This window comes from Copadichromis virginalis, linkage group LG11, assembly GCF_057382275.1.
Source record: "Copadichromis virginalis isolate Kocher_CV1m ecotype Utaka linkage group LG11, C_Virginalis_male_GT1.1, whole genome shotgun sequence".
Classification (NCBI taxonomy): domain Eukaryota; kingdom Metazoa; phylum Chordata; class Actinopteri; order Cichliformes; family Cichlidae; genus Copadichromis; species Copadichromis virginalis.
In genome coordinates this window covers 30,899,617-30,927,326 of record NC_140628.1, presented here as the reverse complement: position 1 = coordinate 30,927,326, position 27,710 = coordinate 30,899,617, and the positions used below count along the sequence as shown (strand labels likewise).

Below are 27,710 nucleotides of genomic sequence, written 5' to 3'. Positions count from 1 at the left end.
TAAATTGGTCAGTCTTTTAAAACTACTTCTCCCAGAAATATTCATATAAAGTTTTAATTATATTTTCGTTGTTTTAACCCTTTAAATCCCAGTTGTATTACAAAAAAACTAAAAAAAAACCCCCAAAAAACTAAATATTTTCCAAAAAAAACTATTTGAAGTAATATTTGATTGTTATTATAATTAGGCCTTTAGATGGTCCAAAGATTGGCACCAAAATTAATTTCGATCTACTTTAAAAAAAAAATTCCGGAGCCGAAAATGGTCTCCAGGCGGTCAATGCTTCTCCTCTAGGCTGAAAGAAGTGCCTGTTCCCGTGGTAACTCGCGACGATCACCGGGGCATGTTGCGTGGCATGTTGCGTCGGACTCCTTTCTCCAGCACACACATCCGATACCACGTGACAACAAATACGTAATTTCCTGTTGATTGAGAAAAAAAAATGCACCCTCTCACCGACCTGGGGACCGAAAATGGTCCCGCCCGATCAGCGGGCGAAACCGCTGCTGCAAGCCGGGAATGAGTCTTCCTTTCCCGCAGGTCTGTTACAGCAGCCCGCTGTTTTCCAGCAGGCGTCAAATGTGAAGCAAGGGCGCCACCCGGTGGACAAATAAAAAAATTACAACTCTAAGGCCCCTAGTCCAAAACGAAACTCAAAGAGAAAACATGACGATTACTTTTACCGTAATCATTTTGCAGTGAAAAATAGCGTTTATAATGGGTTTCAATGGGACAATTTTTGTCCAAAGGCATAAAGGTGGATGCATTTCTGTAGCTTAGCCATTTTAGGCTAATTTAATGACTTTACACCACAATTTAAAAAAATAAGTAAAAAAAAAAATTCTTTGACAAATTTGGCTATATTCCACTCAACAGAGTGAAGATGGTTTAAAACTAAAAATGCAAAAGACAATAAATGTCCTTAAGACCCTCCAAGGTTAAGAGCTGATCTCCCCCGAACAATTTCTTCACTAGGTTTTTATTGCAATGATGACGTCAAGTCACATGATAAGTATCAGTCAGTTCTCAGAACTCAGGAAGTTCCCCTCACTCCAAAGGTTCTCCTTATATGGCCTCCAGATGTTTCCACTCAGTCCAGCACTCAGAGAAAACAGTGTGTGTGGTGTGCAGAGATGGGCAGTAACGCGTTACTTGTAACGCGTTACTGTAATCTGATTACTTTTTTCAAGTAACGAGTAAAGTAAGGGATTACTATTGCAAAATCGGTAATTAGATTACCGTTACTTTCCCGTAGGAACGCTGCGTTACTGCGTTACTAAAACCGTGATTTTTTTTGCGAGAATGTCTCATGACAGTGACGTAAGCAAGTGCGACGTTGGTGACAGCAGCTGTGTGCAGATCAGCAATGGATAATATATCGAGTGCGGGAGAGAGTATGAGCGTGCAGCGTTTAAAGTGTGGAAGTACTGACCTTACTTTGAGTTTGATTCCATAAAAAGTGACAAAAACATTAGCGTCCATCGTGCGTGGGAAGAAAACTTCTTTTTACAGCGAAAAAAACCCCTAAACTTCCGAGCAAGCACCGAGTAGCTACGACGTGATGGGAAACTCACAGAGACACTCGCGCGGATTCTTCAACTGACCGCAGCACACCTACACCAGGGTAACCCTCCGCCTACCCTGCTCCTGCTTTACAGGTGAAAATAGAGCAAAAGGACCGCTGAGTCTTTGACTTTATTTATTTTCTGCTGTGTTTTACTTGCATCTGTTTGAAAGAGTGAGTGAAAACACAAAAAATATTTTATTTTATGTGCTGGAATGTGTAGAAAATAGGTTTAAATGTTAAACTAATTTATTCAAGTCAGAGAATGTTGCATATAATTAAATGTTTTGCTTGATGCATAAAGTTAAAAGATTAAAACTGATAAAACAAGTTAAAAAAAAGAGACTTTTCCATTTGATTACATTTTGTATGATGGATTATGTAGAAAAAGTAGAATTGGGCTGAAAGATCTATCACTTTATCACCTCTTCAGGTTGTAAATCGTGTTTTTAAAAAGTAACTAAGTAACTAAGTAATTAATTACTTTTGAAAATAAGTAATCAGTAAAGTAACGGGATTACTTTTTGGGGGGAGTAATCAGTAATTAGTTACTGATTACTTTTTTCAAGTAACTTGACCAACACTGGTGGTGTGTATATCTATTCGTGTCTATTGTGTGTGTATGTCAAACAGGGAGCATGTCCTGAGACGCCCTCACAGTTCTCCATAAGTGTGTGTGTGACCTACATGACTATGTAGGTGCGTGTAGTGTGGACTTAAATGTGTGTACTCTGTGTAATTGTGGGTTTAGGCCAAAGAAAGTTGAATGTCCTTATCTGACTTGGGCTGCCTGGAGGTTGAGCTTCTGCTGGTGCTTTTCCCATGATAGAGTATTACATCTAGAATGGGTTTTATCCTACGTGCTCTGAAATAAATGATAAATGATACATGATAAACTGAAGATAAGTAATACAGACTAATGAAGTAATGATGAAATAATGACGGTGCTTTATGAATGATATATAGTGACAGTAAAATAAGATGTTTTCCCCGATACTGTCCCGTCAGCTCAGATTCCTCCCAGCTGTGTTGCCCTCCTGTCTCTCATCCCCTGATTACTGGTGTGTGTATTTAAGCCCTGTGTGTTCTCCTGCCTGTTGCCGGTTCGTCTGTGTAACTCCGTGTCAGTCTGTTACCCTGTGGTCCACGGTGTCCTGTTCCTCGTCTGCGTCTCTCTGCTTCTCATCCCGTTGTCGTATGCTCCCAGGTCTGTTATTTTTAGTTCTCCCAGTTTAGGTGTCTTTAGTTATTTGTTATGCCCCACTGTTTGTTTGCCACTACACCTCTGTAAATAAAACCACCGGTATCTCATCCACTGCCTGCATCTTGGGTCCTTCTTCCAACTCCACACGGCTCGCCTCGGCAGCCGTGACAGTTTTAAACACCTTCACAGCTGACACTGAACACCGGAAAAAAAACAGTTTTTAATCTGTCTTTGAACGCCATTTTTTGCTGAGCGGCGTTCAAAGACAGGTAAAAGTGCATTTTTTTTCTGCCGTTCATAAAGGGCGTTTAAGACACCACTTCCTGGTGTAAAATACGGTATTCTGTCAGGTCAATGCCATTAAACAGTGTTTTTTACGGCATTTCTTAAGCAGACGTGCTAGAAAACTCGCGTAGAAAACTCGTGGCTTAAATAGCTTGTCATATGGGCCAAACAGCAAAAAGTGTGTGTCCTGCCTCAAAAAACATCCTACCCAATGTTTCTGCGCAGACGCGCCGCATGCGCACAACACCAAAGCCGAATTAACTTCTTTTTCTCTCACCCATCCGGAATACTTAAGGTTAGGGGTAGGGTTACCGGCTCGTAACCAACGTGCTCTGCCGTCAGGGGCTATCATTGGTTAATGGTAGTCATGTGACTGATGCAAGCCAGATCTTTTATTTTGCAAAACTGTCATTAATAGTTAAATATTATTGTTGAGGGGCACAGGCAGGACTCCGCACGCACACACACATAAAACAATTGCCTCAAGAAAAGGGCATTTGGGACACCCATCAGGAAAGGGGCAGGTGCTCAAGCCCTTCCTCGCACGTGCCTGGTGTAGCTCAGAAGGTAGAGCAGGTTATCTACTATTTGGAAGGTTGGCATGCAGACTGGAGCCAATTTGCACACCAAATATCCTCGGGTAACGATATTTAGATGAGCTGTTATCTGATGAACAAAACACTTTCGATGTTATTTTAATTAGAAAACACTTAAACATAAATTAGGTGAATGGATAAGACATGTTGTATGAAGCGGTTTAAGTTGAGTAGAATAGTGGTATGTAAGAACCAGGGCATTTATCATTTCCATGGGGACCAAACTCTAAATAAGACACAGAGAAAAAGAAGTATCAAAAAGTCCACCATCTGGCTGGAGCCTTTCTATGTGGTGTTTCTCTTCCCACCCACAGAAGGACGGGTAGGTTTACTGGAGATTCTAAAATTGCCCACAGGACAGAATCACTGTCTGTGTCAGTGTACACTGCCTCTCACCCAGTGGCATTTGGGCTAGGCTCCAACCCCCCTGGAAGATGATGAATGGGTAGTTTTTGACACTCAGTAAAAAGAAGTATAAAGTTGGCGAAGTGACTGTAAGTTGCATTGTTCAGTCAGTCAATATAAAGACAAAGAAAAATCATTTTTATTGGATACATCAGTATTTAGAAAGAAAGGGCCAAAGCAACTTCATACTATCACTCTACAAATTTTCTTGATTAAAGAAAAAAAAGAGTAAATTGGTGCGGTTTGCTCCCTTCTCTCCTGTTTGGTGTTAGATGTGTATGAGTTATTAATTTAATGGGAAAAAAAATATATTTTAAAGGCATTGTACCCAACCTATAAACACTATTTCTGCAAGGAAAACTGTCTTAACATTTCAGTTTGTATGTTTCTTTGCTCATTTTTCAGATTCACCTAAAAACATTACAGTTTCAGTCAGTTCTTCTGGTCCAGTACCAGAGAACAGCAAAGTGAGTCTGACCTGCAGCACTAATGCCAACCCAGCAGTGTGGAACTACACCTGGTACAGAGCTGATGGAGACCAGGAGACATTTATCGGAACAGGAACCAGTTTAAACATTCAAGTCTCCAGAGACAGACGATCATTTTTCTGCAAGGCTGAAAATGAGATTGGAGTTGGACGTTCCAGCAGCATTCAAATAGATGTTCAGTGTAAATATCACATTTCACATCTGCTTTACATATCATCAGTATAACCCAGCATCAAAGATTAGGATCATTAGAACTGGAAAATACATGCCGGGCTTTTTGAGTAGTCATCAAATAAAAAAACACAAATGTCTTTGCTTGTCTTGTCACAGTGTTGGGGAGTAATGGAATAAATGTACTGATGTTAGTATTTAAAATACAAAATATGAGTAACTGTATTCCGTTACAGTTACCATTTAAAAAGGTGGTATTCCAAATACAGTTACTTTGTTGAAATAAATGGATTACATGTCGGTCTTTTCCTGTTTCATATGTTAGGCTGTCCCCTCTCTATTTTTGGTAATTCCACGCCGGTGGAGACCCAAATAAACGACACATTAAGAGGCTCTAATGCCTGTGTCTCAATCTCGCGGCCCATGTCACCTCTACTTGCAGCCCGCATAATGACGTGACAAAATATTTTTTTATTTATTGTTCAAAAATTTATTTATATATAAAAGCAATATGAGCAGAGTGTAACATGCATAGCCCTGAAGATTATAGCCTCATGGGCAGTGCAGCCCAGTTGTAAGTAAGCTACTAAGATTCGACTGTACACTGTGTTCGTGTTTTTCTCTGAAACAATAAGTTCTGTTGGAGCAGCCTGTCATCGCCTGTCTCTCACTGGCAAAGTTGACCCAGAGCACAAAGTAAAGCTAGTTTTCCGTTACGAGCCCGACACAGAACCGACGTATTAGCCAGAGGTCCCTTTACTACAGTTCGGAGCTGCGGACCTGTTTTATATACAGGTGGAATAGTTTTCTATACGAGATAGCTGTCAGAATTGCAGCCTTACCTAATCTCCTACTGTTACTCATTTTATATTATGATTTAAAAATCTAGTTGGTATTGGTATGGCGAGTATCCTTCAGTAATAGTAATAAATTCCACAGCAACAGTACATTCATGTAGTTGTAAAAAGCATGATAAAATATTAACTAATCCAAAGTATTCAGAATACATTACCCTCATTGAGTAATGTGTATTTGTAACGTATATGTAACATTAAGTAACAGTCTAAGTCTTCTAAACTGTATTCAGCGGAGCTTTGACTGATCCTCTCACAGTGGTAACTCAGTGGGCTACCTGTCAATCAGTCTCATAAATTTGAAAAATGTATCCTTCCATTTTCTTCTGGTTATTAAATTCTGCAGTCTGTCACTGGGCAAACACACAGAGAAAAATTGATTCACACTCACATCTATGGTCAGTATTGAATCAACAGTTAACCTCACAAATTAAAGAAAAAGGAATCAAGACTGGCTTACCACTCTACAATTTGTAGAGTATTAAATCTCTTAAGTCAGCCAGACTATACTGTTTAAGACTTTGTTTAAGACACTAGAATATGCTGTTCATTTGGTCCAATACCAACAAACACCAATGTGACTGACATGCTGTAGTACTAACACATATAATAGATATACTTTATAAATTAAAGCATTAAAGTTGATGCTACCAGTGTGCAAGATTTTGTCAAGGGCCATGATAGTCAACGGGGTCTCAAGTGTACTCATAAATATTATTAATTATGGCAAAAACAAACAAGCAAACAAGTTGTCAATGATCAGATTTGTTCTGTTGGAGCTGATCCATGACATGATGCCAGAATAATTACTTGTAACTTAAGTATTAGTTGATTAGGAATATAATGTCCATGGCTTTATTTCTCATGGCAGGGTCTGAAATGCACTGTGGACTTTACAGTGGAGTCGTTCCTTGGGTCCTCGCTGGTGTGTTTTTCAGTGTCAGTGTCATCTGTTCGGCATGCCTTTGGTATGTTAGTATGTTCACAATGGAAAGCCTACTGATGTTTTTATAGCATGCTTTCAAATAATTCATTTGTTTCTTTTTTTGCAGCAAAGTACGGAAGAATGTGAAGCCAAAAGAAGAGGACAGAACTTATATGTCACTCAGCGGTAGAACCGTCAGCTCTTCAGAGTATGATGTCATTAACACAGCTCCAAAGAGTCAGTGATGCTGACCTTGAAAATGATCCAATAGATAAGATTTTTTTCTTAAGATTGTAAGATTTGTTTGTATTTTTTGTTTGGCAGTTAAATGATACTAATGTGAAAAAAAGGTCAGTTATCTGTTATACTAGTCTTTATTGAAATGCATTGAATAACCACTGTGTAGCTAAGCAAACTAGCCTAATAGCATGCTTTGCGTGATGGAATCACTTTAAAGGGGTGTGGTGAAAGCTGAGGGTGAATGAGCATTCAAGGAGTTGATAGTGGAGAGATGCCAAGCACTCTTACTTCACAGTTCTATTATACAGTTGTGGTCAAAAGTTTACATACACTTGTAAAGAATATAATATAATGTCTCTACCGAGTGTCCCGTTACTTCTAAAACTCTGATTTTTCTCTGATAGAGTGATTGGAACAGATACTTCTTTGTCACAAAAAACATTCATGAAGTTTGGTTCTTTAATGACTTTATTATGGGTTAACAGAAAAAAGTGATCACATCTGCTGGGTCAGAAATATACATACAGCAGTGCTAATATTTGGTTACATGTCCCTTAGCCATTTTCACTTCAATTAGGTGCTTTTGGTAGCCATCCACAAGCTTCTGGTTGAATCTTTGACCACTCCTCTTGACAGAATTGGTGCAGTTCAGTTAAATTTGATGGCTTTCTGACATGGACTTGTTTCTTCAGCATTGTCCACGTTTTCAATGGGGTTTAAGTCAGGACTTTGAGAAGGCCATTCTAAAACCCTTATTCTAGCCTGATTTAGCAATTCCTTTACCACTTTTGATGTGTGTTTGGGGTCATTGTCCTGTTGGAACGCCCAACTGCGCCCAAGACCCAACCTTCATGCTGATGATTTTAGGTTATGTTGAAGAGTTTGAAGGTAATCCTCCTTCTTCATTGTCCCATTTACTCTCTGTAAATCACCAGTTCCATTGGCAGCAAAACAGCCCCACAGCATAATACTCCCACCACCATGCTTGATTGTAGGCATGGTGTTCTTGGGGTCAAAGGCCTCACCTTTTCTCCTCCAAACATATCGCTGGGCATTATGGCCAAAAAGCTCGATTTTTGTTTAGTCTGACCACAGAACTTTCCTCCAGAAGGTCTTATCTTTGTCCACATGATCAGCAGCAAACTTCAGTCGAGCCTTAAGGTGCCGCTTTTGGAGCAAGGGCTTCCTTCTTGCACGGCAGCCTCTCAGTCCATGGAGATGCAAAACACGTTTAACTGTGGACAATGACACCTGTGTTCCAGCAGCTTCTAATTCTTGGCAGATCTGCCTTTTGGTGATTCTTGGTTGACTCTTCATCCTCCTGACCAATTTTCTCTCAGCAGCAGGTGATAGCTTGCATTCTCTTCCTGATCTTGGCAGTGATGAAACAGTGCCATGCACTTTATACTTACAAACAATTGTTTGCACTGTTGCTCTTGGGACATGCAGCTGCTTTGAAATGGCCCCAAGTGACTTTCCTGACTTGTTCAAGTCAATAATTCGCTTTTTCAGATCCATGCTGAGCTCCTTTGACTTTCCCATTGTAGCATTTGTGGGCGTTTGTATCCAATGAGCCCTATTTAACCTGTCTAAGAGAAGTCACCAGCTGTAGTCACTCATAATCACTCACAAGAAGTTAAGAGGCCATGCTATGAAGCTCAGTTCACTGACAACTTTCTAAGTCACCAAAATTGCTAATTCATGTTGCTGTATGTATAATTTTGACCCAGCAGATGTGATCACTTTTTTCTGTTAACCCATAATAAAGTCATTAAAGAACCAAACTTCATGAATGTTTTTTGTGACAAAGAAGTATCTGTTCCAATCACTCTATCAGAGAAAAATCAGAGTTTTAGAAATAACGGGACACTCAGTAGATCCATTATGTTATATTCTTTACAAGTGTATGTAAACTTTTGACCACAACTGTAGCTTTTACGCCCTGACAACTTTTGGCTGATTTAAACAACTCAGTAGTCGACTACTATATACTGGGACAAAATAGCCTCCAGCCATCTGCTCAGTACAGTCTACTTAACAAAAGGGAGGGCAAATTTAGGAGTGTGGAGCAGAGGTTCTACACAGAGAGCCTTTTTCACTCAATTAAATGCCACCTAGCACTGCTCTGTCCACTGCACCACATCTGATGCAACTTCTCAGGTGAGGTTGGTCAGGGAGCTGGTCAGAAGTAAGAGTTCAGGAAACAGAGATACCACTGATCAACAAATCTGCGCTTTTTTCTGTTTTTAAGAAGGAGATCTTGCATAGCTATGATGCATTGTTCCATTGGCAGACGTGCAACCTTTGTAATCTCATGTACTATATGAGAGTGTCCTGTAAATTTTCTAGTTATCAAATGTAATTGTTTCTATCTATTCTCCAAAGTCAAGAAGATGTAATGCATTTTTGGAATAAACGATCTAATGTCTGAATGCCTTGTAGTGACAGATGAGCACAACAAATGATTTGAACTGCTCAATAGTTTGTGTTTTATTGTTGTATTTCTTATTTCATTACATGTTAAATGTTTTCCATGGGTGCCAGGTCTGAGTTTCAGTTTCAATATAAAATATTATTTGTCAATATTATTTGTATTATTGTGTTTGTGTCAGGTCTGAACTGCAGGCAGCAATAATAATAATAAAGGCAGAATGTAATAAAAATGTATATATCATTCAACAAGTTACTATATTTAATAATGCAGCCCCTACATCAGAGTTTCTTGCTCTAATTTTTGTTTGTTTTAAATTCATTTTAGTGCGTAAGTTTTCCATCTTTACTGTCATGGTCCTGAGTCTGGTGATTCAGTGTTTATGTTTTTGATTATTAATATTCTTTATTTCAGTTAGTTTCTGGTTATACTTTAATGATTTTTAGATCTTATGTTTTGCACCGTGCCTCTTGAGTGTTACATGTGAATTTACAGCCTCTGGTGTGTGACTGTGGGTGGTGATTTAGAAAGATATTTTTTAGTATGCATACTAAATCATTTGTTTTCTGAGCATAGATTACTTATTCTATACTAATCTATTCAGAAAGTCACAGGATCAAGACCAGCACGGTGAAAGATTGGAAGCCAAAGCTTAACACAGGTAGTACACCGCACATACAACATGAAATGAAAACGCTCCTGCTCAGAGACAGGACAAACTAACCCCCAAAAACACTCCCACCTAGTGTCAACTTGTGTAACTGCCAAAGATGAAAAACATTAAATTCAATTTCTGTAGGCTTTGATAGAAATTTTAATTTATCTGTGCACGTGACAGGTGAACACACCTATATTCATTAATAAGTAATATTGTACATATTATTTATTAATGAAATTTACACAACATCAGTCTTACTGTTTTTAACTTTCAGTTTCTTGTTTAGAAAATAGAAACATTAATCTACTTTATTCCTTCAGCCAAATAATGAACATTATTACTAAGTGAATAGAAATGTTTACAGCACATTCAGTGGTGCAAGACGTGTTGTGGAGATCGTGGTCAAAAAAGAAGGTGGTACTGTTAACAGCCACTTCTTGTAAAAGCATCTATCTAATATTGACACTCATACTTTTGTGTTATTTCCTCTTTTTACATCGCTTCCTGAACAGTTCTTAAAAAACCTCACATATGTGGAAATGACTTCTCTATGAAGCTCGTAAGAATGTAAGTTTTTATATCTTAAATATGGAAGAAATATCAAAGTTTTATGCAAAGCTAACATTTCTATCATTCTTTGAGTCACTGTGATTTAGATTAAACATCATATTTGTCGAGGAAAAAGTTCCACAGGGAAAAGGTGAAGGATTTTCTTTTTCTCTCGTCTATCATGTTTATGAACATAACTTTTTGAAATAAGAGCTCTACGCTGGTATCTTAGCAGATTTTTTGAGGCTGAATAATTATCCTCGTAGTGACAGTAGTTACATGGGAACGCTGGGCTTTGCAAAATTGCCATTACTGTCATAGTCACATATTTTAAAGATAATAATGAGCCCTGTTACTGAGTGATAAAATGTGCTGTATCACGCTGTTATCTTGAGCTAACGCACTAAAAATATTCTCAAACATCATTTGAGAGTTTTAACAGAATACATAAAAAAATAATTCACTTCACTTTTCACCATAACAGCTTGTCACTGGTAATGTTTAAAAAATAATCATGTAAATTGTTTCATGTGCAAACTTCAGACTCCTTTAAACTTCACTTTTTTGTAAGAAGATGGCTGGAACTCTGACTTTTCTTCTCATTAGTTCTCTGCTGCAGGGTGAGTGAAAGAAAATCAGCATCATGTAAAGATTATTATTTAACATGAAACATCTACTAAACTACAAAGGGTGTCCATTTATTAGATATTTAACAGTAAAAATATTTAGCATTTGTACCTGAATTAAACACTGAAGTCCTAGCAGCAGTGATAACTCTGGATAAAGGCTACAATAATTAAAACTGTACTGTTGCTGTAAATTACTGTTTGCATTTCTTTTTTACAATTCATTGTGTTGTGTTTCAGGTGCACTGTGCGAAACGTTCAACGTCAAAATGCCACAGAATATAAATGTTTTGAGAGGATCCTGTGTGACCATCCCCTGCTCCTTTGATGTTGAGAGCAAATTTGACAATAACTTAGATGATACATGTGAAGCATATTGGAGTAATTCAACTTCATTTAACAGTAAAAATGCAAAACTAAAGCCAACTAAAGAAATGACAGGACACTTAAAAAAGAAAGACTGCACCACAACTTTCAATAATGCAAGTCTTCTTCAAAGTACTAAATATTACTTCAGACTGGATTGTAATAATTCACTGAAATACATTTTTACACAAGCTGGTGTAGACATTTTATTCATAGGTAAGTTTTTATATCCATATAAAGATAATTCATATGAATAAATGACACGAGTCAAGCTGCTTTTACTTTGACATTGTGAATTCACTGGATTTTACACAGCATATAAAACCCTGAAATTAATTACTGCTCATTTCTTTATGTCACAGGCTGGGTCTCCGACCCAGCACTCTGAGTTTTCTTTGTATTTTTTGATATGTTATTAGTTTGTGTTATTTCCTATTTTGCCTTTAGTTTAGGCAGTTATTGGTTATTGTTCCTGGGTTTTCTATGTTTTGGGGTTTGGTATTTATTCATCACGTGTTGGGTCTGTTGTGTTGTCATGTTTAGTTGTTAGTATTTCCTGTTTTATTTTGACAATGTCATGTGTTCTTTGTTCATTGTATTTAGCTTTCTCTCCTGGTCCTGTCATTAGGTTTATGTCTGTCAGCTGTTCCCCCATGTGTCCCCACTTCCCCTGATCACCTCATGTCTGTATTTAAGCCTTTTGTTTTCTTCATGCCATTGTCGGTTCGTCTGTCTATCTCACCAGGGTCACAGTTTTAGTCATGGTCTTAGCCTGTTTACCTCACCTCAGTCATAGTTCTAGTTTTCATCTGTTATGTATTATTAGTCTTAGTCATGGTCTTTGTTTATTATTTTTCCACCACAGTCATAGTTTAGGTTTTGGTCTCAGTACCATTTAGTATTTTGTTTCTTAGTGTTTTGCCTGTTTGTTTTTGGTCTCTTGGTTCATTTCCCTGCCGTCATCGCATTAAAGGTTCACCTTTCTGTTAATCATTACAATTCCTCGTCATCATCTGCTTTTGTGTCCTGTTTCCACACACATCGGCGCACCCCGCCGTGACACTTTATTGACTGATCTTTTTGCCAGATGATCCTCCCTCACCGACTCTGACTCCATCCACACTGGAGGTGAAGGAGGGAGCCTCTGTGAGTCTGACGTGCTCTGCTCCAGCTCCAGCTCCATGTTGGACTCATCCTCCAGCTCTGACATGGAGCCCTAACCTGGGTCAGAGTAAGGAGACACTGCAGGAGAATCAGGACAAAACTAAAGTCAGGACCTCTGTTATGAATTTCACTGCTTCTCACCTCCATCATGGAAATAAAATCTCCTGCACTGCTGTCTACCAGAAACAAGATGGTAGCCCTGATGTCACTGCTGAAGCAAGTTTAACTCCTGATATTTCATGTGAGTTTATTTGTCCTCTACTATAAATAATGTCACTGCTATTGACTTGCTTTTCTTGACTTTGTTCAAATTAGACATAAAACAGCTAGTAACGTAATGATTTTAGTTATTCTGCAATCATGACTTCTCTGGGATTTGCAAAACATAATGGAAGACTTAAGCTCCTAAATGTTGATAAATATACAAACTTTTCCTTTTAAATTGATTTCCTTGATGTATGATTGTCTTAATGATTAAAGTCAACTGCAGGTCTTCCTTTCTGAGAATATATGACCTAAAATATCCAGTAAAACATACAATTTCCAAGCAATATTGTTTACTTCTGTAGGAACTCTCTAATACTGGCTTAGAATAAAACAATTCTACATGTAATGAGTCACATTTGACAATTTTTTAAAGTTTAAACTACAATTTTTATTTTTTGTCAAATTAACATGTAGGGTTTTTAAAAAAAAATAAATTTATTAGTTATTTCACTTTACGCATGCATTTGTATACATTTGTATACGTTTTTAATTTCACTCTGGTGCTCAAACTGGAAAGTATTTGCAGAGCAGTTTTACTTTTGTCACTTAGCTTTATGGTCTGTAGTGGCACGTTCCATTAACAATTCAGTCAGAGTGCAAAAGAAGCTGTGATGTCTGTCTTTCATAATATTAAAGTGAACAAATTACCTTTCAATTTCATTAATATTCCTACTTTATTGATTACATACCCTGACTATTATCCAAATAGAATTCTATTAGTATGATTGAATGGGGACACTGTGTACTGTGTGGAGTTTGCATATTCTTCCTGTCTGATTGGGTTCTGTCATGGCACTCTGGCTTCCTCCCACAGTTCAGAGATGTGCACAGGGTTTGGTTAACTAGTGATTGTTAGCTGCCCGGACTTGAGTATACGAGTGTCTCTATATGTTAGTTCAGTAACAGATTAGCGACTGGTCCAGGGTGTATCCTGCCTCCTGCCACATGTCAACTGGGACATGCTCCAGATCCCTAGCGACCCTGAACTGGAGAAGCAGAAAAAATGGAATCGACTGTAGTACAATATACCAATTATTGTAATGAAATTAAAAGCATTATCTTTTTCAGGTGGAACGTGGGGGATCACAATGCCACAGAATATAAATGTCGTGAGTGGATCCTGTGTGATCATCCCCTGCTTCTTTGACGTAGAGAAGAGCTATAAAAACATGTTAGATCATACATGTGACGCATATTGGGTCAGTGGAGCTGCAAAACTGCTTGCAACTAAAGACATGACAGGAGACTTAACAAAGAAAGACTGCACCACAACTTTCAATAATGCAAGTCTTCTTCAAAGAAGTAAATACCTCTTCAGACTGGAGTGTAATAATGCACTGACATACACTTTTAAACAAGCTGGTGTAGACATTTCATTCATAGGTAAGTTTTTATATCCATATAAAGACAATTCATGTGAATAAATGACACGAGTCAAGCTGCTTTGACTTTGACATTGTGAATTTACTGGATTTTACACAGCAAAAAAAACTCCTTAAATTAATTACTGCTCATTTCTTTATTGACTGATGAAAATATTTCTTCCCACCACAAGATCCTCCTTCACCGACTCTGACTCCATCCACACTGGAGGTGGAGGAGGGAGCCTCAGTGAGTCTGACGTGCTCTGCTCCAGCTCCAGCTCCATGTTGGTCTCATCCTCCAGCTCTGACATGGAGCCCTAACCTGGGTCAGAGTCAGGAGACACTGCAGGAGAATCAGGACAAAACTAAAGTCAGGACCTCTGTTATGAGTTTCAATGCTTCTCACCTCCATCATGGAAATAAAATCTCCTGCACTGCTGTCTACCAGAAACAAGATGGTAGCCCTGATGTCACTGCTGAAACAAGTTTAACTCCTGATATTTCATGTGAGTTTATTTTTTCTCTTCTAAACTAAAATCGTAATGATTTACTTTTCTTGACTTGGATTAAATTACAAAAAATGATTAGTCAGTTACAGTTATTTTATCAGTATGCCATAACAATGTCTGAGTTTTATAAAATATAATCAAAGCTTATAACGTTTAAATAGTGGTAGTAATGTATTTAGTAATAAATACAGTTATCTAGATCTGTTATTTATTCTCTCTAAGAGTAAAACTACATTTAGTCAGTCACATTTGACAGTTGCTTTTCATTTTGCAGTTTTCAGTTTCAGAGTTTCACTTACTATATATATTATCATGTATTTTCCCCAAGTTATATTTGTTTTGTGAATACACAACCAGTAAAACAGAATTATTAAAAAAAAAAAAAAAATCAGATAACTGTTATGTGATGTGAGAATGAGGCCCCAGTTCCAGACTCAGGCCACAGATAGTAAATAAAAAATCAAGCTTTGTTCAGGTGTAGCAGAAAAATCCAGATGGTAGCCAATAATGTCTTTGAATGCAAACCAGGACAAATGTGAGTGAGAAAATGAATATTCAACAGTTCAATGCAACAAAGAAATGTGGGTAGATAGAGGCAATACATACACACTCATTAAATATGGATGATGAACACAACTGGGTAAAGTGGGACTGTAGCTCAGGGGAGGTGAGGTTGGTTGGCTTTAGCTCAGGAGGGGTGGCTGGGGTGAGTGTAGCTCAGGGCTGTGCAGAGATGTTCAAAGGGGCGGTGCTCAAAGTTAAAAAGGGGCACATAGAACCAGGCTGAAGCCACACCCACCAACCATCAGGAATCTAATATGGAACATCATCATACTATATCACTGTCATCAGGTGGGGACAGTGCAAAGCAAACTTAGCCCATGTTTTACCTGATGGGTACAATGTTGTTGTTGAGGGGTTACTGCTGCTCCTGCTGCTGATAGTGCTGGAGGGCAGGGCTGTGTTGATCTGAGACTGTAAAAAGTCCATATGAGAAATGGTTGCTGATTAAACAAGTGTCATGAAATAATAATAAAATGCAAAGATTGGTGACAGCGCTTGGAACCACAAGGCAACAAAACTGTGAGAAATAAACTAGGCTCTATTGCACTAATCTATTATTTAATTATCCACACTTAACAACTCTTGCACCTAATCTATAATAAAGTAATGATAGAAAAATGTTAAAGAACCAAAACATTGTGTTTATTATTATTATACTTGAATACCTTTGCAGTGGAACAGCTGGTACATGTGTTATTGATACCTGTGCTCTTTTTAATGTAGCTGGTGAGAGATCCACTGCCTCACACAACTCCTTTTAACACTGTTTCCTCCTCATGTCCTTACAGGGCATGTCTGGACAATATCACATCATGAGTTATAATTTAAAAAATCTATACTCATAAAAAACCTTCTCCAGAATACTGTATATACTATGGCCACAAGTTTGCATCATGGTGTTGATCCAGAATAATTCCTTCATTATTTATTCCTAGTGCTATAATAATAAAGGGATGAAAATAAACAAATTAAGTAATAAACATGAATTTATGAGGATTCAATTTGTTTGACTGTACACTCTGTGCAGGCAGAAAGCTTATTAAATGTTTAAACTGTAAAGATACAATAATTTTGTAAAATCAGCATTTTGTCATATTTGAAATATAAATCTAATATATTTTGTTTCTTAATGTATTTTCTTTAATAACATAGGGTGTGTTTTTTAAAAATCATAATTGTAATAATCCATAATTATTTGGATATGTGTTTTAGATTCTGTTCAGTGAAATATAAGCCCTCCAGGAAGGCAGGAAAAGCCCTGTAACTTACTTTAAAACTAAATATGTTCCCTGAAACAGTGGGCAGAGCTACAGACCCTTACCCAGTTAGCTGGCAGCTAATGACCAGCACTACTTGTGCAGTTAATAAAAGGACAGGTAATGTTTGTCGCGCTGTTGCACACACAGCACGCTCATCTATTTCAATTTGTCAGTTGTCACAAGACAACTTGCCAACATGTAATAATAAGGTTCATCTCTGTGCTATAGACTATGTGTACGCTGTGAACGCATACTAGGTGTACGCTATACACCTAACTGGTTTTTGTTGCATCAGTCTGCGTCTCCCATTTAATTTGCTTCTTCTACAGCTCTGTATATGGTAAGCCATTTCTGCCAAATATTGCGAGTTTTCTAACACGTCTGGTTAAGAAATGGCGTAAGAAATGCAGTTTAACGCCATGGGGAAGGCCCTGCATAGTTTCAAGAAAACAGCGTTTTAAACGCCTTCACAGCTGACACTGAACGCTGGAAAAAAACAGTTTTTAATCTGTCTTTGAATGCCATTTTTTGCTGAGTGGTGTTCAAAGACAGGTAGAAATGTGTTTTTTTTCTGCCGTTCAGAAAGGGCGTTTAAGACGCCACTTCCTGGTGTAAAATATGGTATTCTGTCAGGTCAAAGCCATTAAACAGTGTTTTTTACGGCATTTCTTAACCAGACGTGTTAGAAAACTCGCGTAGAAAACTCGTGGCTGAAATGGCTTGTCATATGGACACCGCTCAAACAGCAAAAAATGTGCGTCCTGCCTCAAAACACATCCTACCCAATGTTTCTGCGTAGACGCGCCGCATGCATAAAACACACATAAAACAATTGCCTCAAGAAAAGGGTATTTGGGACACCCATCAGGAAAGGGGCAGGTGCTCAAGCCCTTCCTCGCACGTGCCTGGTGTAGCTCAGAAGGTAGAGCAGGTTATCTACTATTTGGAAGGTTGGCATGCAGACTGGAGCCAATTTGCACACCAAATATCCTCGGGTAACGATATTTAGATAAGCTGTTATCCGATGAACAAAACACTTTCGATGTTATTTTAGTTAGAAAACACTTAAACATAAATTAGGTGAATGGATGAGGCATGTTGTATGAAGCGGTTTAAGTTGAGTAGAATAGTGGTATGTAAGAACCAGGGCATTTATCATTTCCATGGGGACCAAACTCTAAATAAGACACAGAGAAAAAGAAGTATCAAAAAGTCCACCATCTGGCTGGAGCCTTTCTATGTGGTGTTTCTCTTCCCACCCACAGAAGGACGGGTAGGTTTACTGGAGATTCTAAAATTGCCCACAGGACAGAATCACTGTCTGTGTCAGTGTACACTGCCTCTCACCCAGTGGCATTTGGGCTAGGCTCCAACCCCCCTGGAAGATGATGAATGGGTAGTTTTTGACACTCAGTAAAAAGAAGTATAAAGTTGGTGAAGTGACTGTAAGTTGCATTGTTCAGTCAGTCAATATAAAGACAAAGAAAAATCATTTTTATTGGATACATCAGTATTTAGAAAGAAAGGGCCAAAGCAACTTCTTACTATCACTCTACAAATTTTCTTGATTAAAGAAAAAATCAGTAAATGTGTGCGGTTTGCTCCCTTCTCTCCTGTTTGGTGTTATTCTCATTCTTTAGATTCACCTGAAAACATCACAGTTTCAGTCAGTCCTTCTGGTCCAGTACCAGAGAACAGCAATGTGAGTCTGACCTGCAGCAGTAATGCCAACCCAGCAGTGAGGAACTACACCTGGTACAGAGCTGATGGAGACCAGGAGACGTTTATCGGAACAGGAACCAGTTTAAACATTCAAGTCTCCAGAGACAGACGGTCATTTTTCTGCAAGGCTGAAAATAAGATTGGAGTTGGACGTTCCAGCAGCATTCAAATAGATGTTCAGTGTAAATATCATATTTCACATCTGCTTTACATATCATCAGTATAACCCAGCATCAAGGATTCAGACCATTAGAACTGGAATTTACATGCTGAGCTTTTGGAATAGTCTAGAAATAAAAAACCAATGCATTTTTGCAGAAAAAAGTAAAAGCATACACACAGCATTTCCAAAAGTCTTTGCCCCTCTGCCCACCCACATATAACTAGAATGACATCTGATTCTCAATTTAAAAAAGGTTACTGTATTCTTTTGGACTATAAGATGCACCGGTATATACGGTGCACTGTCAACAAACGTGTCTGTTTTCATGAATAAGGCACACTGAATTATAAGGCGCATTAAGCAAAACAACACGGTCAGATAAGTCAAACTTTACTCAACTCATTCTTCTTGCTTCCTCCACTTCTGTACCATTGATTCATTAATGTTGAATTCTCTTGCAGCTGCTCTATTCCCATGTTGTTGCAGTATATTAATGAGTAACCTCATATTGTGGATGGATTATCTCAGTTGTTCTCCTGACTAAAGTTTGGTCTGTTTACAGTATCCTGTCATGCGATTGCATTTCTCCCTAACCTTTGGGAACCCTCACATTAACTTTTATCGAGTGGAACAAAGTTAGCATTCATCCCCCAGCTTCACTGCATTTATGTTATGCTAACATAGCTGTGTTGCTAGCAATCACATAGCACATCATTATATAGTCCAACTTCAGTAACCCTACAAAAGTCACTGCGGTTGAGTTTTCTGTCTTCGTTTATGTTGGAAGTGATGGCAGAGCTGTACGTTTTAATTTTTTCAGAAATCTTTCAGTCAGAACATGGTAATATCATCTTTAGGTGGAAACTAGCAAGCTAACTTCTTGCTAACTTCTAACTGCGTTAAATTTAATAAATTCTGTTTTCATGGATGCCTGGATGTTAAACTTAATTGTTACACCTGGTAAAACAGAAACACTGATAATTTTATTAAAGACAAAAGAATTTAGACCGTTTATAACTCTCAATGATGTTGCAGTGTTCTTCAACTTTGGGACCTGAAGCAGACAGAGTTCTGGACCCAGATTACTCCGCTAGGCTCCTAACTACAGTAGCTGTGATGCTCTAACAGTCCATCAAGCGGTGCAGCTTCGTAGCTTAGCAAAGTCGTACAAAAACATTTTTTGACAGATTTTTGAGCGCCGTGTACCACATAAAATCTGTTCGAGGTCAGTAAGCACAACCAGAATTCATACATAAGGCGCATTGTCAATTCCTGAGAAAAATAAAGGATTTTAAGTGCGCCTTATATGCGGAAAATATGGAGTATGATATAGGGTTGCCAACTCCCTGAAAAATAAATAAGGGACACCTTGTGGCAACCCAGTTCACCCTTCCCAGTGTGGTGAATTTTGTAGCTCTTTTTTTTGTGTGTGAAATTATTTTTTAACCATTTGAGTTGAATTTGATTTAAGCAGATGCATATTCTTTGTGATATGACCATGTGGGAAACAAATGATCATTTAGCCATTTATTTTTAGCTCAAAATGACAACATTAACACAGTAAAACAGGTCTCTTTCTTAAACAGAAGCCTGTCATGCTTAACTTTTGAGAATATAAGTAAATCTTTCTTTAAAAGAACTCTGTCCTGCTTAACTTAAAATTATATAAATTAATAGAAAACAATAGAACGAAAAATATTCTTGTAACAGTGCACATATAGTGCATTTAGTACAATTGGCTTCAGTTGAGGTATTATTTCAGCTTTTCTAATGCTAATCAGCTGCTCCTGTTTGTAAACCCACTTGTTCCCATGATTACGCATCTTAACTCATCATTATTATTAATCTATGTATTACTTTTATGTATTAGTCATCTATTTGTTGTAATCATCTATCCTTGCAGTTGTTTATTAAACAAAATAAATTATATTATCTTCTGGCCACATAGCGCTGATATTCACTGCACATGCCCATATTAACCTTAACCAGAGGGTTTAAAAAAACAAACCAGTGTTTACATACCATATCTGCTTCTGTCGTGGCCTGGTGGGCAAAAAATTGGTTAAGGGTTCCCCGAGCTTTCATGCCCCTCATGTTCTTCATGTGCCCACCACTAGAAGCATGCCTATGGAAAAAGTGCGCCGGCACACAGTGCAGTGCGCTTTAAAGGTGTTATCGTGCATTTTCCCAGCCAGGTGTTTTCCTTTTCCCATTCCTCCCTGTACTTTTGCAGCCTTTTTTTTTTCCTTTCTCTGAGGGGAACAAACATTGCTGCTCTAATGCTGGGCTTACGTTGTGCGATTTTTGGCCCATTTTGAGACGATTTTTGAGTCGTGTGACCGATTTGGTGATCGGCCCGATTTTGGCCTTCATCGTGCATCGTGTAGTATACGTGGGGTAAGGAGAAGCGATTAACACCTCACGACCAGCTCCCGATCATCAATCGCTCATGAGGGTGTCACCACAGCCGCTCACACTGCTCACGCGCAAACACGTAAACGTCGGTGAAAAAGACGGAGCAGTGAAAAAATCGCACAGTGTCTGCCCAGCTTACGTCTGAGACTTGCACCACAGTGTCAGCGTTTGTTTCCCTGTTGGCCATGCTTGTTGTTGTGGTCATCTGTTGTCTTCCGGTATTTTCTCCGTAAGCGACCTTTCCTCGACCAATGAGATGAGCGGTAATCTGAATTGTCACACTCGAATTGTCATAAGTGTGCTGTCAGCTCATTGGTCACAAAGCAGGAGAGGGGCTGGGAATTATGCTTTCAAACAAAGCGTTAATTCCATAAACATTTATAGACTACTTTTGATTCTCACTGTATTACGGGACAAAGTGCGTCCCTTATTAGCTCAATACGGGACGTGTACTTTTGTTTCTAAATACGGGACGATTCCGTTTTTTAAGGGACGGTTGGCAACCCTAGTATGATATGATGTAGGCCAACTCTTTGTAGCTATAATAGTTTCAACTCTTCTGAGAAGACTTTCCACCAGGTTTAGAAGTGTGTTTATAACTATCACAGCCGTAACAGGGCAAGAGCAGCACACCCTGGACAGATCGCCCGTCTGTCACAGTGCCAACACAGAGAAACAGACAACCATTCAGACTAACATTCACACCTATGAGCAATAACTGTATGTCTTTGGACTGTGAGAGGAAGCCAGAGTACTTGGAGAAAACCCTCGCAGACACAGGGAAAACATGCAAAGTTACTGTTAAAATACACACATACGACTTAATGATAGGTAGTGTAATACCCAACATACAGTGCATCACTAATTTTCATGTTTCAATACTTAATTTTCAGATTCACCTGAAAACATCACAGTTTCAGTCAGTCCTTCTGGTCCAGTACCAGAGAACAGCAATGTGAGTCTGACCTGCAGCACTAATGCCAACCCAGCAGTGAGGAACTACATGTGGTACAGAGCTGATGGAGACCAGGAGACTTTAATTGGAACAGGAACTAGTTTAAACATTCAAGTCTTCAGAAACAGACGGACATTTTTCTGCAAGGCTGAAAATAAGCTTGGAGTTGAACGTTCTAATGTGACTCAGCTTGAGATTCATTGTATGTATCTCAAAATTAAATTATACTATTTTTGTTAGAAATTGTAACAACACATTAGTGTTTTCCATTTTTCTGACATTTTTGGTTATCTCCAGTAAGCATCCTTGATAGCCAAATATTGTAGCACAGACTAAAAATATCCCCCTTCATAACAAAACAACCTTCGGCAGTAAAACAAGACAATCTTTGCAGTATGATTTTTTGAAATAAATCTAAAAAGTCTGCACATACTTTAATAAAGTCTGTGTTGGGCAATGCATTATGTAGATCTGTTTTTTGCACAGGTTAAAACTATTTCAAGAGCAATAAAACACTCCTGATAATGATAAGTATTGCAAGTATGTTCAGAAAGGACTTCAGTTTGAGACATGACCATCTTTACACACAGCATTTTACCGGTCACTTTGTCAGTTAATTTTTTTAGTAATTTTTGCAAATATTTTTCAATCATCAAGGTTGTTTTTTACTGACTCCTCTCACTTTCTTTCAATGACAGTTCTTCCACAGATCCTGTTTTCATCAGATTGTGTTAAAACTGCAAGTCAGGTTAACTGTTCCTGTGACACTGACGGAAACCCTTCCCCTGCTGTACAGTGGTATTTGAATGGAGAACCTGTCAATCAGTCTGGTGGATTTGAAATATTCAGTGAGACTCTAAACATCACAGTTCACAGGAGCTCCTTCATTCTGAGTCAACCACATGTGAAGCATTTTTCCACCCTGCTCTGCCGTAGCTTCAACTCTCTGGGATCTGCCAGTCAACAATTTTGTATGAGCAAGTTTAAAAGCTCTGCAGAACCTCAAGGTTTGTATTTGGTGCAACTGTAAATACTCTTGTTTAACCCACATACATGATGCAGTGGAGATCAAGGAGATTTGATACCTTAGTTACTGATATCCTGTGCTCTACAAAGCCAGTTAAGAGATATTGTCAGGATTTTCCCCCCTAAATGTTAGTATTCATTTACAGTAAATTCACTGTCAATAACTTTAGGAATTCCACTAATCCACACAAGCAGTTAGGGATGGGTTAATCCAGCTACAGTCGACTCACTACCAGTTTCATAAAGTATGGAATGTTTTGAAGTACATTTATATCATTGGTATTGTGCTAACACACTCCTGAATGTTCAGGACCAGCAAACTGCCACAAACATCTGCTTTTATAAACATGTTCACGCTTGCTGATGGTCATTAAATGAAGTTTAATAATCAAGTGCATGATTATCAGCATCTGGCTGCTACCTATTCTTGTGATTCCTATGGAAGCAGTAAGAGTGCACAGTTTTACACACCGCTTCTGAAATTTGGATTAGTCTTTGTTCAGTAATGACACAGTATACCATGTTATGTTTTGTAGTTCAGCTGAGGCTGTATATATGTAATTTTAAGACCTGGTAAAGAGCAGGTGATTTTCAAAAAAAAATCCAATATTTAAAACCTTGGAATTTGAAATAAGTTTGTTTTACCACATAATTTTTGAGTAATATGGCTAATTAACCCTCTGGGCTCTATGGTGGCCAGTTTTGGCCACGAACAAGCTGAAAGGGTAGTAATGTTGAACAAACCCAGAGGGTTTAAAAAAACAAAAAACATTATGTATGTCATGCATACAATTAAAAATTAAGTAGGGTGATTTTTTTATGTATTTATTTATTTTTTTTTTACATGGTATTTTTTTATATTTATTTTTATTTTGTTTTTTTAGGTTCAGTTCTGTATCCAGTGATCGTCTCCACTCTTGTAGTGTTACTATTAGTACTAATGTGTGTTCTGCTGTTTGTTATCAGGTATGGACACAATTTGGTACTTAAAATTGTTCAAACTACCCACAGCATTTACTATTTACTAAGTTGTATTTGGCCTGATTTTCTGTGATCTTTAACTGAATACTGATACTGTGCAACTACTGTGTATATTTGGGCTTGATCCATCAGAAAACATACTCAACATTGGTAACAACACTGACTACCCATACGGAAAAGAAATAGTAAAAACTTATATGTGATTACTCATGAAAGTGGCCACTTTCATGAGTAAATCATATAAGGCTTACATGATTTACTCATGAAAGTGGCCACTTTCGCATTACTTTCATACATTGTTTTAGTAAGTATCCAAAACATACAAGTTTCATTATATAATTTTTCAAGGGATCTTATATCTGTTTTCACTCTTATATGCTTTTCATACAAGTTTCACACAAGACAGATACAAACTTTATAAGATTTATATATATCTTTTCCATATGGGTAACTTTAACATCAGTCTGAGCTGTTTATTGGACAGTTCATGTCTAAAAACACTGACATTATATGTTTTCATTTTCAAGACCTCTGTATGTTAACATTCAGATTAGTTTTCACATAGCAAGCTGTTATACACCACTATATATCATCATGAGTTTATCCTGTGAACTAAAAAGTGAGCAGTGAAAAACTGCAGTGTATGATTTGTAAAAATATATATTTGATATTTTACTTTATTTTTCAGGACTCAGACGAATCACTGTAAGCCGAAAGTTGGGTTAATAGATGAAAACAACACAGTTGCGATGATTCAGCCTCCGACTGAAGAAGGAAATGAGGTACTTTAACTTTATTTTTAAGGCTTTTTTAAAGGTGTGATACTTTTACATTTACACAAGAATGAATAGATGATCTTCACCGGAATGTTCACTGAAATTTACTATGCAATTTTAGGCACCAAACACAACAGAAGAGAGCATTTATGCAAATGTTGAAAGGTTGAGAGAGGCAGGCGTTGTTGACCCTAAAGTAGTTGCTGAGCCAAGTAGCACCAACTTGCCAAGCGCTGAGCCAGTGGGTGCAAGAGAAAGCAAAAACTCTGAGAACAAAGGCGACAAGTGTGAAGCAATTTACTCTAGTGTGAACTGGAAGACCAAGAGCAAGAAAAAGAAGGAAGAAACCTCTGTGGACTTGAATTCACCTGGTAGCTATTATCTGGAGGAGGAGAAGTGCATTGTGGAGGGAATTAACAGAAATTTTGTGAGCAATGCACTAGAGATGGGAGGCCTGTATGATGAAGTGGGGGGTAAGAATGTGAAAAAGGAAGTGGACTATGAATATGCCCAGGTAAAATTTAAAGACAAGACTAAAAAGAAAAAGAAGTAAACTTCTGTTTTGTTGAGCTTACTGCTAAAAACATAGCTGTCCAGCTGTACATGTGTAGCTCGCTGCATTTAGTCACACTATGATAAAAACATTTAAGATAGGATTAGAAATACAATTACATACCCTTTAATGATTAGCCTTTGAATAGTTACCAAGAAATATTTTTTGTTGTGTAAATATACCATTGCTTAACTGGCTCTCATATGTACCAGTGCACAACCATCTTCTTTTGTGTGCGTTTATTATTGAATCTGGCACAATATCTCTGTTTGAAGACACTGCTTCAAACAGTAAAATATTAGGTTAAAGCTCAGGAGCCAACTTATAACTCCTTAGTGACTATGCCTGTCACTGCAAATTTCAGACCTTTGTTTAGGAACCTGTGCTAGACCCACTGATTTGTAGTTCCACTGAATATCATTTGTTGGTAAAAGAGCAAAAAGACCAGACTTTTTGTTAATAAGGTGTTTTTTTAATTAAAAATTTTGTATGTCATGCGATGACATTGTGTCATCATTCTGTCTCAAAATAAAAAGTCTGAGACATAATAAACAAAATTATATATCATAAACCATGAGGAGAAGTGCGAGGATCAGCAGACACTTTGACATGAAACTGTAGGAAAGACAGAATTGTCACTCACAGTAGCTGTGGTATTGTGTACAGAAGTAAAAATTGTTTGTATATTTACAAAATATTAGTGCATTTACAGTGTTTTGATGTTATAAGACAGCCAGAAATATAAATATATTATGAGCGATAATTAAACACAACATAATCACAATTGCTTTTATTTTGGCAAACATTTTTAAAAATGAAGTACAGCTGTGAGATTTCTCTTTTATGAATATGTAGTTTCATTTTCTTTTATGGGTAGCTATTCATTTACATACAAAGTAGCTATTGGGTGACCCACTGGTAGCATATGCATAAAAGTGTATCTATCTAGTTGGTTTTGTTCTTTTTGTATGCTCCATATTAACATCCTTTTGGCAAGCTTAACATAATTCCGCTGGCTAGCTGCATATTATATTGTATTATTGATTTAGGGTTTTGTTTATTGCAATATATATGAAGCTCAATACACATGGATGGCATTATTTTTAAAAGCACTTCAATGATTATTTAGGGCCTAAATCCTTAACATAGTACAGCATGTTAGATGCATCTAACCTTTGAGGCCATGCTTTAAAATTGAATGTACAACAAATATTAAAGAACTTTCATCTTCCTTCCAGGTCCTGTCTTTCTTATATCTTCTTTCAGATAGTGTTGCACATTGACATTAAATACAGCAGCTGTAGCAAATTTGACAAATTGTGCCGACACAATTTGCATGTATACTGAATTTTCAGGTGCTTGAAAAGTTGCATTTGGAATTACCCAACTCTTTAACTTATTAAAGAAAAAGACTGAAACAGACAAATTAAATGATGAATGTTTGTCATGAGTGAAAGGAAAAACAAAAAGGTTCCCATCATGTTTAATACCATAAACAGCACGTTCAGACACAAGATATACTGCAGAGATGAGAGTGAGAAAATTAGGTGGTACTGTTTATGGCCCCTTCTGGTAATGTTTCTTAACATTCACACTTTTTGTGCGAGTTCCTCCTATCACTTTTTTAAACACCTTTTTAAAAATGTAACCTCATTTTGCCCATGCACTCATCGTCGGAATGAACATTATGGTAATTCTGGGCATTTTAATGATTTCTGTGAACTGTTCTTTTTCCAGGGTGGAACAATTGTACAGCATACATATTTAATAACTTTTAAAGAACAAAAATGGGTGCCCAAGATGAAATATATTTTGGATCTTCTGAAATCCACACATGGTCCAAAGCATAGTATACTTTGGACCATGTATACTATACTTTGGACCACTGTGTTAATACTTACACAGTAAGTATTTAGAAAAAAAGTGGGTTTTATTTACACACAAAATGAAAAAAATATACAAAATGAACTAACAATACAGGTCCCTTAAAAAAGGTCAAATAAATATAACTAAACTTAAGCCAAAAACAGCAACTTGCAAACAAAACTAACCTAACCCACAAGAAACAAAGGGGACCTAAATCTTGGCTGATCAGACCAAGTTGACACATAGGATGTATTAACACCAAACAAACCAATGCTTAGTTTTATAATCACTTTAATTAAATGCCCAAAAGAATACTAAGCGAACAGACAATTCATAAATCAAAGAGAAAGCACAGCATTAAAAATTATTTATTTATTGAAACCCATGAAAGAGCTGCACATGGTATGGCCCAATAAACTCTTCCCATACATAACACAGCTGCATCTTTTGCCCAACTTCAGAGTTGTGATGCTGCAGGTGTGGCCATCACACATACATAGAGACTAGAAACATATGCGCTTGCTCACTTAAATATTTTAACAAGTGGTGTTGAAGGCCTATTATCTTCTCGTTAATGATCATGATTGACTAGAACTGGTAGTTTCTCTTTACCGGCATAAAATGATTTATTGGACTGGTTAATAGTCAGAACAATTGGAAAGTCCAATTGAGAAACTCACTGACAATTCAAGAAGAAGAACGGTAGAGTTGCACATGTTGGGAGGGTATCTTGGAGCCATTTTTTAAACAACTGTAGATTCCAA

At 37.6% G+C, this 27,710-nt stretch overlaps 1 protein-coding gene across 1 annotated transcript in view; it reads left to right on the top strand.

Moving 5' to 3' along the window:
* The window catches only part of LOC146699040 (B-cell receptor CD22-like), a 32,217-nt gene extending 5,912 nt beyond the window's left edge, over positions 1-26,305 (top strand). Inside the window, exons 6-14 of the mRNA XM_085472598.1 lie at positions 4,460-4,723; positions 12,450-12,767; positions 14,349-14,663; positions 18,130-18,393; positions 21,683-21,946; positions 22,443-22,751; positions 23,655-23,736; positions 24,440-24,533; positions 24,649-26,305. Of these exons, the coding sequence (XP_085328724.1) occupies positions 4,460-4,723; positions 12,450-12,767; positions 14,349-14,663; positions 18,130-18,393; positions 21,683-21,946; positions 22,443-22,751; positions 23,655-23,736; positions 24,440-24,533; positions 24,649-25,080 (2,342 nt within the window). The 3' untranslated portion in view covers positions 25,081-26,305. The remainder of the gene's footprint in view (positions 1-4,459; positions 4,724-12,449; positions 12,768-14,348; positions 14,664-18,129; positions 18,394-21,682; positions 21,947-22,442; positions 22,752-23,654; positions 23,737-24,439; positions 24,534-24,648) is intronic.
* Positions 26,306-27,710: the final 1,405 nt, after the last annotated feature.